At 33.7% G+C, this 15,779-nt stretch overlaps 1 protein-coding gene across 1 annotated transcript in view; it reads left to right on the top strand.

The window, feature by feature from the left end:
• EYS (eyes shut homolog) overlaps window positions 1–15,779 on the top strand; it is a 1,520,124-nt gene that overhangs the window by 756,264 nt on the left and 748,081 nt on the right. The window contains exon 12 of the mRNA XM_044675358.1: window positions 3,362–3,474. Within this exon, the coding sequence (XP_044531293.1) occupies window positions 3,362–3,474 (113 nt within the window). The remainder of the gene's footprint in view (window positions 1–3,361; window positions 3,475–15,779) is intronic.

The raw sequence follows: 15,779 nt of genomic DNA, 5'->3' as shown, positions 1-15,779 counted from the left end.
GGTTGCTTTTTATGTTGCCAAGACAGATGGCCTAGAGACAAATTTATTCTAATTTTGATTCAATTGTCATTGTTTAATCAGAGCAATTTCATTGAATATATTCACTCATGTGGTAGCCTCAGGAACGTAGATTTAGAGATGAGAGATGCCTATAAGGTCATCTTGTCCAACCTCTTCATTTTACAGTTGATTAAATCTCCTTGCTTGGGTGTCTAACCAAACATCTGAAAGGCAACAAGTCAAAAACCATTGTCTTATAATTTTCCAAAAAAAATGTTCATCTTAATTTATTATTTTCATAGATTATTAATTTCTCAAGTCTAATGCTTTGTCATTATTCAGAAGTCACTTCTTAAGTGTGTTTGCTATGAGCAATGTATTATATTAAGCAATATGAATAAAAGGACAAAACAGAAAAATCCCTCCAAGAAGTTAACATTCTTTTGGGGAGATACATTATGTATAAAAATAAAATATTAAATATATATATATGGAAATTTGGAGTTAGGGAGAGCACTGACAATAGAAGGAAAGATCAAGAATAGCTTCCTGTAAAAGGTTGCATTTGAGCTGAGCTTTGAAGGAATTTATATATTCCAAGAGAGAAAGAAGAGGAGCTCCATTTGAAAAATGGAGAGTAATTTATACAAAGACATGGAGGTGGGATATGGGAGATGGAATGTCACTTCACCATTCAGTCAATCTCAGTAGTTTTCTAGTGCCTCCAGGATCAAATATAAAATCCTCTTTGGATTATAAAACACCTCACAAAATCCCTCACTCCTTTCTACATTTCCAGTCTCTCTATACCTTATACCTCTTACCTCACTGCTCAGTACTCTATGATCTAGTAGCGGTTGTCTTCTCACTCTTCCTCTCTGTCTCTTGAGTGAGCATTTTCACTGCCTGTCCCTCACATCTGGAATTTTCTACCCCCTCATTCCTTTCTCCTTGCTTCCCTGGTTTCATTCATCTTAGCTAAAATCCCACTTTCTGCATGAAGCTTTTTCTGATCCCGCTTAACGCTTGTGTCTTCCCTCTGCTGATTACCTCTGTTTTATCCTGGTTTTATCGTGTTTGTACAAAGTTGTTTGCACATTGTATCCACCTTTAGACTGTAAACTCCTTGAAAAAAGGGACTATATTCTATTGTTTTTCATATCCACAGCACTTTATGCACTGATTGACATATGGGAGGCATTTAATTAACTCAAGTCAATTGACTGAAATGGTGAACATCAAGTAGGATGGTTTGGCTGGACTATTGAGTATGTGATGGAATGCTGGTAAACTGAGCACTCAATAAATATTTAGTGAAATGAATTGCTTACTCTTCTCTCTCTTTGGTCTTATATGCACAAAGAACATACTATCTCTAAAGTAGAAAACTCAGTTCAAATCCCATCTCCAATATTAACTACCTTTGTGACCTCAAATAAGTTACCTAATTTCTTGGATCTCATTTTCCTCATTCATAAAATGAGAAAGTCAAATTAGAAAGTCTCTGAGGTCCCATTTACCTCTAGTTCTATGATTCTATGAACATCTAATCCATCACAAAATTCATTTACTCTGTGTGTGTGTGTGTGTGTGTGTGTGTGTGTGTGAGTGTGAGTGTGTGTGTATTCTTTGTTGCGTCCCATCTCCCTACCTTTCCATCTCCATAACCACAATAGTGGGCCAGGTCCTTAGTGTTTCTTTTCTGTCTAAATTATTCCAGCAATTGGCAATTCTTCATTTTCAGTGAAATTAAAGTACTAATAAATATTCTATTCTCATACAGGCCACTTCTAGGTTCTGAAAACATCTTTTTATTAATGGTTAAACATATTAAATGATTAATTCCCTGATATCATCAACTATAGATCAAAGGTTTCATGATTAAGAATTTCTATGTGTATTTGCATAAAAACCTCTAAAATGAATTTAAGCATGAATGAAATTAATGAAGCCCACTTAACAATTAAAGCTAAGATATTACAAATAATGGCCTAAGTTTGCAGCATGAAAAAGCCAACTACTTTCATTTTCTATTAACTACATTTATTTATAAATGTATCTTATGAAATATTATTTAATTCTGCATATCTCTCTGTGTGACAGTTGATAGAGTACTACTGGTTGAGAATGTTTGCAGTACAATTGAGTTAAGTACAGAAAAGACACTTTTTAATGTTTTTTTCAATTTATGAATATAAAATAGATGATTAAGTAAAACACATTCATGATATATCTTCAAAATCAGACAAGGGTCTTAGTTGTTTTAATCTGTTCATTTGTAATGTGAAAAAAAGCTAAACTATCTTTAATATAATGTTAAAAATGAGGAGCAGAAGAAACAGATTTTTTTCCTAAATTTTGAAAGCAGGTTGATAATTTACTTTTCAGTATGTAATATAGATTGTAGGTTGCCATGGCGATCACTTGGCACATACTAACATGAAATTATTAACAAGGCTGAGGTAGAAGCTCAAGTACATGGCTTTACTAACCATATTGCATTTTGACCTTTGATGATTTTACAGGCAGCTTTTGTTTTGACTTTTCTCTCTTAATTCATGAATATGAATTTCCTTTGACTGCTTATATTACTCCTGTTTTTTTTTTTTTTTTGGAATGATGAAAGTCAAAAGATTCATCAAGCAAACCTTTAAAAATAGTTTTTTTTGTACAAAAAAGAATTAGGAAAGTTTATATCACTCAGGCCTCCTTCTGTTCATCTCTTTGTGCTGTTGGTACACTTAAGTGACCTCTCTGGTTGTCCTTTGTTCTCAACTTGTTCCTGAGGAGCAGAAGTGGCCCAACAGAGCCAGAGGGGTTTCCTAAAACACACATTCAGAAAGTTCTCCAGAAGAATTGCAAGCCTTTCTCTCCCTTGTCCTCGACCTCTGTCAGAACAATTATTTTCTGAAATTTCTCTAGCTGTAGTTGGGGCTGGTTATAAATGTCTCAAAGCAAAAGAGCAAAATACAAAAGTAGAAGTTGAAAAAGTGAACTGATTGAATAGGAAGGATGTGTGAGTCATTTTTTTTTTCCTTTCCCTATCTACAAATAATGGACTACAATTATGAAAACCCTGGGCCCTGGGGTTATCTCAGGGTCACTGTACTCATAGATGAGAAAAATAAGTAATTTAAGCAGTAATCAGTATTTGCCAAATCCAAGTAGCTCTTGAATCATTAAGGTGGTATTTTTTCTCCTGATTTTGAAAATAGTATTTGTGAAGTGAGTTGAATAACTGTATAAGAAATATGCTAATCTACTCTCCTCCACCCTAAATTAACTAATATAGATGCAAAGAATCAGTGCATTGTGTATATGTGAATGTGTGTACATATATATTTTTTTCTTTATTTTTTAGATGCCCGGGCCTGTCTCCAATTTTACTGGCTGTATGAAAGTCACAGAAATCAATAACCAGAGATCTTTCACCCCATCTAATGCAGTGGACAAAAACCATATTGACAGATGCAGGTAAAACACCTTCAGAACCTCTTCAACTCAAAAGAAGCTGATCTCGACTCTTTCTTTTCTAAAATGAAATGTACCATTTGAGACCATTTTCATAGCATAAAATGATATTTTCCCAATTTTTTAAATTTCTTAACAATTCAGCTCTTTACTAAAAAAAACATACTGATGGTAATTGTATATAAATATCTAACTATGGGAGGCAGTTTATATATAATGGGTTCCTTCCCAGTAGCAACTAAGATAAATTAAGCAAGTCAATATGTGACTAGATATAATAGTCAGAGATGAGAAATACTAGTTAGAATCAGTTTCATAGTTGTCCCAAGGTTTCCCCAATAAAGGGCAATGTCCTTGTCTTCCTTGAATGGATGCTTACATCATTGTTGTTGACTTTGGGATGTTTCAGGCACATCCAACTCTTCATAATGGCATTTTGGGATTTGTGGAGACAGTGGTTTGAGGTTTGCCATTGTTTTCCCCAGTTCATTTTTACAGATAAGAAATTGAATCAAACAGTCTTTCGTGACTTGCCCAGAAAGTGTCTGAGGCCAGATTTTAACTCATGAAGATGAGTCTTCCTGAACCCAAGCCTAGTGCTCTCTCCATTGCACCGCCTAGTTGCCCATGCTGTGGCATCTCATCAAAAACCAATCATTAAGTGCTTATGTGAAGCTCTTACTTGACCTTAGGCAAGTCAGTCAGTGTCTTTGGGCTTTGGTTTCCTGATCTATAAAATGAGAGGGCTGGGAGTAGGTGGTCTCTAAGATCAGTTCCTGCTATATTATTTTATCATTTACTGAAAATAATTTACACTATTAATGACTGGTAACATTTTGATGATTTACCCTTCCTTACCCAAAGTATTTAAATTGTTCTAAAAAAGACAACTGAATAAGTAATGCCTCGTATAGTGCCTAATATATTGCCTTTCACATAGAAATGGTGAAGTAAATATTTATTGAAGTGAATTAAAAACAAAGCCCATTAACTTTCTAAAATAAAAATTTTAATATCTTGCGTTTATATATTGTGTAAATGTCATCACCTGTGATTCTTTTCCTTCTCCTTCCTAAACAACTCCATATAACAAAGAAGTAAAGAATTTTTAGTAGAATATTTTTGTCAAGGCATGAAGAGGAATTGTTTAAGGTCAAAAAGTTCCTTCCCTTCAAATCCTAGTGAGGAGGTGACCATCCATTCTGCCTATGCATAAGACCAGACTTGTAGAGCCATAATTGGTTGCTATGACAACTTAGATTCCTTAAATGAAGCTGCTATTATGCTCCCCAGTACACTCAATGTAATTTCAAAATAACAGAGCTTCTCTGTCATCAGCCAGATGCCATTGCCACAGACTTGGGAACTATTCTCCCTTTCAAAACTTATGCATCTTTATGTAAGCCTGGGTGAAGATGAAACTATGGAATAAATGAGGGGCATTTGTCCCCTCAGCATTGACAACATATTTTTAATATCCTGTTGGACACAAAGTGGGAAATCAAATTTGAAAAGAAGTGAATAAAATGAATGGAATTGGTATGACTATGGAGAGAAAAACATTCCAAATCCAAGGTCAAGTACTCTGGTTTCTAGGTAAAAATTAATGAATTAAAGATAAAAGCAAGTTTTTCGGTTGTTTTTTTTTTTTTGCTTTGTTCTTATTTTCATAATTAAACATTACACAGAGTAGAAATGACAAAATCATATACCTCTACTATATTTTCTGGATTTTTCAAACATCTATTTATCAGTCTATATATTGATTGATCAATTTATCATTTATCCATCAATCTATTAGTCTATTATTACCGCTTAAACGTCTAAATATATAGCAGTGTCTCTTGCTATTCTTTAAAAAGGACACCACCTCACTATCTTCATTTCTTTTTTTTTTGTTTGCCTTGCTTGTCTTTAATATTTTTTTCTTTATTTCTGTCTTTTGGAATGTCTGATTTTTTTAGAACTCAATATTGCCTTCCACTTACTACTTTTCCTAGATGTTTTCCCATTGTTACTGATGCCTTTTCCTGGGTCTCCAAAATTATCTTCCATCTGTTTTGTTCATAATTTTATTCTCTATTCTAACAGGAAAAGCATGGGTCTTGCACATATATATATATGTGTATATATATGTATATATATACACATATATATATGAAGCTGCTATTATGCTCCCCAGTACACTCAATGTAATTTCGAATTTATATATGTGAATTTTATGAAATTTATATATATGGAAATTTCAAATATATATATATATATATATATATAGGCAAGACCTCTGCTTTTCCTTTTTGATTACAGCTTCTTGAGGACAGGAACTAATTTCTTTTTGGCTTTTAGTCTCCAGCACATAGCCCAGTGCTGGGAACTAAAAAGATCCTTCTTGATAGATTGCTAGGTTAATGGACATTCATAAAACATGCTTGGGTAGACCACTAATTATGGGTGCCCTAGGTTCATAACCGAAAGAGCACTGAACCTGGAGTGAGGAAGATATGAGTTCAAATTCTGCCTTAAATATTTACTAGCTATCTGATCTAGGACAAATAATTTATCATCTATTTGCCTTAATTTTCTCATCTATAAAGTTGAGAAAATAAAGCACCTACCTCCTGAGGTTGTGGTAGTAACATCTATAGAGTGTTTAGCTCAGTGCCTAACATATAATTAGTACTACATGTTTTTGTGTAGGTATATGTATGTATACATTATGTGTATGTATATATTTGTTAATATTACTATTATGTCAGTAAGGTGGCCAAATTAATGTTTACAAATTACATATTAAGTTAGCAGGATTTTTATCTGTCTTATAAGTCTATTTAATTCTTTGACAGAATTGAGAAGATTAGCAATTATTCTGACATCGCATTTCTGCTGCTTCAGCTGTATTTGGGTTTTTTATTGCTTTTTATAAAAATAGATTGTGAGGAAAATATTGTTTGTGGTAAATCTATCGAATTATTATTCAGTAATATGGTCCTAAGGAAATAAATCAACAAATACAACAAAAGAATTGGAAAATGAAATTTTCATATATTCTGTTTCTTGTTAGACCTACTGTATTATTTTGTGTATACCTAATTTCTTTCATGATTGAAGAATATGAGCTGGTATCTATTTTCATGGGTGCACTAGCCCAATAAGTTTACTTTAATACTTGTATTTAATGGACCAAGTCCCAGGTTTGAAAGTTGCTTCAAATTATTAATTGGGCCCCTCAGAGATCTGAGCTTATCTTTGTGCATTTCACATAAAAAAAAGGCCAGTTCTATGTAATGGAAGAAGGAATTATGGAATAGTAAAATAAGCCCTAGTCAAGAACTTACGAGATGTGAGTATTACCCAGACTCTGCCACTTACTGGCTGAGTTATGATTCGTGAAAATTATTTCCTCCTCTGGGCTCCAGTGCTCATTTATAAAGTTCAAGAGAAAAATGGACATGATTGACCTCAAAGGTCTTTAATATTCTATAATTCTGTGGAGTGTGCATCTACCTACATAAGGAAGAGAAGGGAATAAGCATTTTATATAGCACCTTCTAAGTAACAGCCCTTTACAAATCCTAACACACATGACATAAATGCTATTACAAAACTCATTTTACAGTTGAGGAAACTGAGGCAAACAAGTGAATTGCCAAGGTCACATAGCTAGTAAGTATCTGAGTATATACTCTGCCACCAAATTGATTCATGACATGGTGAGATTTGAAGGCCCACAAGAAGTCCTATCTTTAAATGTGTCTCCATGACTAGCAAGTCTGATATAATTACTGAACTTCCAACTATTAAATTAATACTTTCCAATTTAGACATTGGGTCTTCACGAGAACTCTCATATACTGATAGAGCTGATAACTCACATCTAAATAGCACTTAAGGTTCACAAAACACTTTCTTCACAAGAATCCTGTGAAGTAGTCACAGTGTTATTATTCCCATTTTATAGTTGGGTAAATAGAAGCTCTTACAAATTAGATTATTTGCCTAAAATCATATAACTAAATATGTGAACCAGGATTCAAACTCTCAAGTCTCTCCTTGCTCTGAGTTAGTACTTTCTCATGATAGCATATTTCCTTCCATAACAAAACCCAAGAATGAGAGAATTATAAAGAACCCAGGAGATTATTTTACATAATTTATAATTAATAAATATGGAAGGAAGGAAGAAAAGGAGGAAAGGAAGAAAGAAAAAGCAATCAATTCTTACAGACTAGGAAACAAGTTAATTGGAATGTGAAACATATTAAGCTACTATTATGGACTAATACATTAGCACAGATTCATTAGATTTTCCAAGATTTAAAAATAAGAAAAGAATGGGTCATAGGGAATCAGTTTTTTTATTTATCCATTTATTTTTGACATTCATTTTTAACAATTTCTTAATATTCATTTTTAACATGGTTACATGATTCATGCTCCTACTTTCCCCTTCACCCCCCGCAATCACCCCACCCATGGCTGATGCACATTTCCACTGGTTTTAACATGTGTCATTGATCAAGACCTATTTCCAAATTGTTGATAGTTGCATTGGTGTGGTGGTTTCGAGTCTACATCCCCAATCATGTCCACCCCGACCCATGCGTTCAAGCAGTTGTTTTTCTTTTATGTTTCCTCTCCTGCAGTCCTTCCTCTGAATGTGGGCAGCGTTCTTTACCATAAATCTCTCAGAACTGTCCTATGTCATTGCATTGCTGCTGGTACATACATCCATTACATTCAATTTTACCATAGTATATCAGTCTCTGTGTACAGTGTTCTGGCTCTGCTCCTTTTGCTCTGCAGCAATTCCTGGAGGTCTTTCTAGTTCATATGGAATTCCCCGTTTATTATTCCTTTAAGCACAATAGTATTCCATCACCAGCATATACCACAATTTGTTCAGCCATTCCCCAATTGAAGGACATACCCTCATTTTCCAATTTGTTGCCACCACAAAAAGCACAGCTATAAATATTTTCATACAAGTCTGTTTATCTATGATCTCTTTGGGGTACAAACCAAACAATGGTATGGCTGGATCAAAGGGCAGGCATTCTTTTATAGCCCTTTGAGCATAGTTCCAAATTGCCAGCCAGAATGGCAGGATCAGTTCACAGCTCCACCAGCAATGCATTAATGTCCCAATTTTGCCACATCCCCTCCAGCATTCATTACTCTCCCCTTCTTTCATTTTAGCCAATCTGCTAGGTGTGAGGTGATACCTCAGAGTTGTTTTGATTTGCATTTCTCTGATTATTAGAGATTTAGAACACTTTTTCATGTGCTTATTGATAGTTTTGATTTCTTTACCTGAAAATTGTCTATTCATGTCTCTTGCCCATTTATCAATTGGGGAATGGCTTGATTTTTTATACAATTGATTTAACTCCTTGTATTTTTGAGTAATTAGACCCCTGTCAGAGTTTTTTGTTATAAAGATTTTCCCCAATTTGTTTTTTCCCTTCTAATTTTGGCTGCATTGTTTTTCTTTGTACAAAAGTTTTCTAGCTTAATATAATCAAAACCATTTAATTTACATTTTGTAATTTTCTCTAACTCTTGCTTGGTTTTAAAATCTTTCCTTTCCCAGAGATCTGATAAGTATACTATCCTGTGTTCACTTAACTTATATATAGTTTCCCTCTTTATATTCAAATCATTCACCCACTCTGAATTTATCTTGGTGTAAGGTGTGAGATGTTGATCTAAACCTAATTTCTCCCATATTGTTTTCCAAATTTCCCAGCAGTTTTTGTCAAATAGTGGATTCATGTCCCAAAATTTGGGCTCTTTGGGTTTATCATACACTGTCTTGTTGACGTCATTTACCCCAAGTCTATTCCACTGATCCTCCCTTCTGTCTCTTAGCCAGTACCATATTGTTTTGATGACTGCTGCTTTATAGTATAGTTTAATATCTGGTACTGCTAGGCCCCCTTCCTTCACATTTTTTCATTATTTCCCTTTATATTCTTGATATTTTGTTATCCCAAATGAAATTTATTATAGTTTTTGGATGAGCTAACATAATAAAAATGACCATTCTATCCAAATTAATTTACCTATTTAGCGCCATACCTATCAAACTACCAAAAAAACTTCTTTATTGACATTCATTTTTAAGATTCTGAGTTCTAGATTCTTTCCCTCTCTCCAACCCCTTCTCCAACCATTATATGCAAAGCAATATTATATCTATTATATGTGAAGACATGAAAAAGATATTTCCATATTAGGCATTTTGGAAAAGAAGAAAAAGCATAAAGAAAGTGAAAATATATAGTTCAGTCTTCAGTTTATCAGTTGTCTCTTTGGACGTCAACAGCATTTTTCATCATGGGTACTTTGGAATTGTCTTAGATTGTTGTATTGCCCAGAGTAAGTAAATCACATTTAATTCATCATTACATTACCCTTACTATGTACAGTGTTTCTGCTTTCTTTACTTTGCATGAGTTGATAAAAGTCTACCCAGTTTTCTCTGAAACCTTCCTGTTCATCATTTCTTACAACACAATTGTATTCCATCAAATCATATACTACAGCTTATTCAGCCATTACCCAATTAAATAGGCATCCCCCTCAATTTTTAATTCTTGGTCACCATAAAAAGAGCTTCTTTAAATATTTTTGTTCAGAGTTACTTTTCTCTTTTCTTTAAACTCTTTGAGATAGAGATCTAGTAGTGGAATTGATGAGTCAAAAGGTATGTACAATTTTTTAGTCTTTTGAGGATAGTTTTAAATTGTGCTCCAGAGTTGTTTGACCATTTCACATCTCCATCAACTGTGAGTGTGTCCCAATTTTTCCATTTCCCTGCCAGCATTTATCATTTTCCTTTTCTTTCATATCAACAAATATGATAGTTATAAGGTGGTAATTCAGAATTAATTTAATTTGCATTTCTCAAATCAATAGTGATTGAGAACATTTTTTATGTAATTATTGATACTTTCATATCTTCTTCTTAAAACTTCCTGTTTATAACCTTTGACCCTTTATCAACTTAGGAATGGCTCTTTTTTAAAAAATTCACCTCAGTTTGCTATATAGTTGAGAAATGATGTCTTTATCAGAGAAACTTGTGATTTTTCCCAGTTTCCTGCTTTCCTTTTAATTTTGGCTATATTAGTTTTATTTATACAAAACCTCTTTTTTAATTTATGCAATCAAAATTATCTGTTTTCCTTTGTATTATCCTCTCTACCTCTTTTTTGGTCATAATTTTAAAAAACTAATTGGGTGCTATCCACAAAAAAGGAGGTCTGAGTAGAGTGCTACATTGAGAATCCCAGAGGATTAGGCAACAAGGACATAGCATTAGGTATCATACATTAACATGGAAAAAGCTGATAAGATGCTAGTAAATCAGGTAGGGTGATATTCTTGAATATTTGCTGTTATATTAAATATTTACTGAATATATGCCGATATTTATCATTTATCAATGACAGTTCTTTTGTATATGAGACACAGGGAGTTTGAAGTGAAAGGATACAACACTTTATCTAATCTCCCAAGAGAATTAAATGTTTTCTTCTCCCTGGACTTAAAGGAGAAACAAAATCTTGAGGGTGTCATTTTAGTTTTTTATGGTTTATTTGTTTTAATAATTCACCTTCTTACCCTCTGTCCCCAACCAAAAGACAAGAAAAACAACTCATTACAAACATGTATCAAAACAAATTTTCCACTTCATTTATATTTTACGTATTCTAAAATGATAAATGTCTCATTTTGCATTCTAATTCCTTTAATTCTCTATCAGGAGATGGACAGCATTTTTCAATACTAGTCCTCTGGAATCCTGGTAGATGATGACACTAATAAGAATTCAGCACAGTTCCACCATATTTATATACCACAACCTGTTCATCCATTCCCAAATTTATAGGCACCCCAATGAATTCCCCTCCATTGTCATCTCAAAAAGAGCAATAAATTGTGCATCTTTAGCGTTTGTTTGCTTAAGACTAATAATATCATTACTTTACTCTCCCTTGTATCATTCTCTATATTTGAATATAAACAATTGGTCCTTATATAGTCCTTTATCTTTGTTCATTCACGTTTACTACTTTCTCTTTTCTCTTTCTCTTCATACCTATGTTTGTACTTCAAAGATTTTATACAATTCTAGCTTTTTCATCAGGAGTGATTAAACGTCTTCTATTTCATTAATGGCCCATTTGCCCCCGAAAGCATTATATTTAGTTTTGCTGGATAACTCTGCTTAGTAAGTAAGGTTTGAAGTCCATATCCTTCACTTTGGGGAATATATTCAAAGTTTTCTGCCCTTTAGAGTGATGGCTGTTAAATCATTTGCAATCTTCATTGTAATCCCTCAGTGCCTAAATCCTGAAATTCTAAATCTTTCTGACTGCTTGCACTAATTTTTATTTTTTAAGATAAAGTGACTGGTAATTTTTTATTATTGGAATATTATATATATATATATTTCCATATGTATATATATATTCCCTTATCTTCTCTCATAGAATCAATATTAAGTGTCAATTCCAAGGTAGAAGATTGTTAGGGGCTTGGCAATTGGAGTTAAATCACTTGCCCAGGGTCACACAGCTAGAAAGTGTCTGAGGTTTGATTTAAATCTAAGATCTCCAAACTCTAAGCTTTTACCTATGGTCGCTGCAGCAGAGACTCAATCCCTTAGGCCCCTGGATCCTTTCCTTTGGGGTTGCTTCTTGCTTCCTCTTATAGCTGCAAAGACTTTTTGGCTTTGCTTTCATCTGGGATCCTTGATTTGATTGTTCCTAGATGCTGAAAGTAATATACTGCTCTGAGTTTGGGATTTGAGCCACACCATTGATGCTGCTGGCTTCTGAACTTCTTCCTTTCTGGGTACATTGCCTAGGGCCCCTCATTATTCTTGAAGGAAAATTAGAATTTATATATAATTATTCTGGTGAGAGAGAAGTACTGAATATTTGGTTGAACCCTATTTACCTACCACTAGTCCTTTTGAAAACTGACTTTATGGCTTCTCTGGATGTTACATCTAATATAGATTAATTAAGGGAGAGAAAATTAAAAGGAGAGAATATCCTACAGTTGGTAATTCTGGCATGAAGAGCAGCATAATGAATAAAGGTCTTATACCAAGATTGCTGAGTTCTGAAGAATGGAAGGACGTTAAATTGTTCCTATGTAGGGCCATGCCTATCACACATGATCTGGCTTGTTTGCGTGAAGAACATATTGCCTCCTATTTCAGAACATTCTTTAAGTATTCAATATTACTGGAATTTATGGGGTTTCCTAATTGACCTGACTCCAAAATAAAGGCTCTTAAAGGAATTATATGATATATACATTTCTAATCATAGAATTAATTCAATTTTCCTTTAGATAGTTTTAGTATAACAATTAAGAGTTAGTGGAAAGTTAATATGTTCTCAGTTTTAAATATTCTGAGTTATTTTCAGAAGCTGAATTTTTCCTTAGAAAAATACACTCAGTTCAATTGCAGTCTTACTTCCACTGACACTGCTCATGCTATCACATATTTGAATTTTAAACAGTGTAGTTTCTTACACTTATTAAAAATCTTTGGCATATAAATTCAAGATGTTACTAATTTCAAAGCCTTGTTCTCCTTGGTGAGATGAATCTCTTTAAGACGGGCTCCTTAACAGTGTTTTTACTCTTGATCATGCTGATAAGAAAACCTACAATGTAAATTTGGAGTTCATAGGCAAAAACAGAATTGGCCCTTTTCATTCAAAAATCATAGTGGCATATTGTGTCTCAACACAAACTTTGAGGAAACACTGCCTCAAATGAAAGGATAATTTACTTTTGCTATCCTTTGACTTTCTGTTACTCTCTCTAATAGACTACCAACTTTTTGCTAATGCAGTTAATTGATGGACAGGTCTTAGAAATCTTAAAGTGTTATAAATATGTTAATGATCATTAGATATTTATAAGTATATTGTTTTCCACTCCATGCATACTATTGTAGTTCACTTGACACAAAAGAGATATTTCTGAATAACCATTTAATTAATCCCTTGAGACCAAGGATTGATTCACTGTTGTATTTCCATCTTCAGCTCCTAGCACACAGCCTGTCATATTTGGGGAATTTATTAGAAGCCTGATTTTTTTAATTCAAGGATCTATACTCTCATAGGTTTGGGCACTCTTTCCATCAATGCAGATAAAAATTTCTCTGGAAAATTATATCATATGATGAGAAAATCATAGTTTGAGATTTGGAAAGGATGTCAGATGCCATTTAAACCAACAACTTTGCTTTATGGCTGAGGAAAATGACCTTTGTGGAGTTTGTGTGTGTGTGTGTGTGTGTGTGTGTGTGTACCTAAACTATACTATATATAGTATAGTTCATCCAGCAAGTATCACAGATAGGATTTAAATGTAGGCTATCTAATTCCTGAACCAATGCTCCTTTTCAAGAGCTACTTAAGGCCAAAACATTAATCACCCTGCAGGTAACCTGGTGATAAGAATCTATACGTAGCTGTACTGGTCCTCAGACAACAGAAAAGTAGTCTATTGCTGGGTCCATTATTAAAACAACTTTAGAGTCATCTAGAATCTGCTAGAATTTATGTTATGCTAGCATAGCTTTTGAGAACCTAGTGTAAGTGACTAACAGTCCCACTTGATTCTGAGTATGAGATCTTTCTCCCCAGAGTAATATATATATATATGTATATATATATATATTTATATATATATTGTGTGTGTGTGAGAGACAGAGACAGAGACAGAGACAGGGAGAGGGAGAGAGAGTGAGGGGGAGAGAGAGAGAGAGAGACAGAGAGACAGAGAGAGAGACAGAGAAAGAGAGAGACAGAGAGAGAGACAGAGACAAAGAGAGTGTATTACGGGGAATGATTTTGGTTTAAAATTACTTAACTTAATAAAATATATTTTGCACAAACTAACTGAGGCTACTGATTGATAAAATTGGGAAAACACACATTTGAGCGTTCATGAGTATCAGTAACAGATGCCTCATCCTCAGAGTTAGCCCTGAGAATCAAAATTATCAGTTTCCTTCTGGAGACCTGACCTGAATGGGATGCTACAAAACCAAATGAAAATTGGATTCATTAAGTATCAAATTCTATTATGCTTAATTTAAATTATTTATATTTTTTATTATCTCTCAATTGTTAGTGGCTCTAGTATTTTAACATTCAGTGACTTTATTCTGTAATCTCCTTGTCAAGTATTTAATCACCTGAAACTGAAAACTTAAACATACTATAAAAGGTCAGTATATTGTGAATTAATCATTTTAAAGGGAAAAATCTTTATGCGATTGAATAGATATCCCCTGTTTTTCCCCCTTACCAAATATAGTTTTATATAACTCAGTGTAATATGCAGATTATTACCAAGGTACATTAGCACTGCTTCAGAAAACAGTATATAGTCCATAAATTTTTCCATGACTATGAATTCATAGAGATAAAGTGGGTAAAAATGACAGTGGCCATTTAGTCTACTCATTAACTTTTACATATGAAGAAATGGAAGCCAAAAAAGGTTACATGAAATGCTCGTGATCATATAGATATCAAAGGTGAACCTAAATCCTCTGAATCCAGAGATATTATTCATTCTACTATATCATATTCCTTCCAGATGACTCTAAAGTTATCCTCCTTCATGACTGAATTTCCTCTTCCTCAATGCTACTTTATCTTTTACTTTCAACATACCTCACTTTTCTCTGTGCCCCTTCCTTACTGCACCATACGACACCCCATCATTTGTATTTATTTTAATTAACATTTCAGTAAGTAATTATCTTCAAATATTTATTATTATGTGTCTTGTCAGTGTACCTGTGAACTTTTACTAAATGATGAATACATTTTTAGATATTCTAACAATCATTTATTCGATCAACACATATTTATAAAGTGCTTACCATGTGTCATTGACTATGCCAGACACTGGGAATTCAAAGACAAAAGTGAGTCCTCGGTCTCAAAAAGTGTACATTCTACTGGGGAAAACAACATTTTCCAAGAAAACTAAATACATAATAACGTTTGGGTTAGAAGAAGAGAGTAATAATAACCAGGAGAACTGGGAAAGGTTTTTTGTGAGAAGAAGTTTGAGTCGAGCCTATAAGGGAGTTTGGGATTCTATAAGCAAGAATATCCCAGGCCTGGAGATAGCCTTTGTGAGTGCATTTAACAAGTTAAAAGAACATGGTGCTAGAACAAAAGCAGGTTGGCTAGTAAAGTGTTATAAACAGAGTTTCCTTATTTTCTGTCATGGACTGTTGGCAGTCTCATTAA

Source organism: Gracilinanus agilis, chromosome 4 (genome assembly GCF_016433145.1).
Source record: "Gracilinanus agilis isolate LMUSP501 chromosome 4, AgileGrace, whole genome shotgun sequence".
Taxonomy (NCBI): Eukaryota; Metazoa; Chordata; class Mammalia; order Didelphimorphia; family Didelphidae; genus Gracilinanus; species Gracilinanus agilis.
This window is presented reverse-complemented; position numbering and strand designations above follow the sequence as displayed.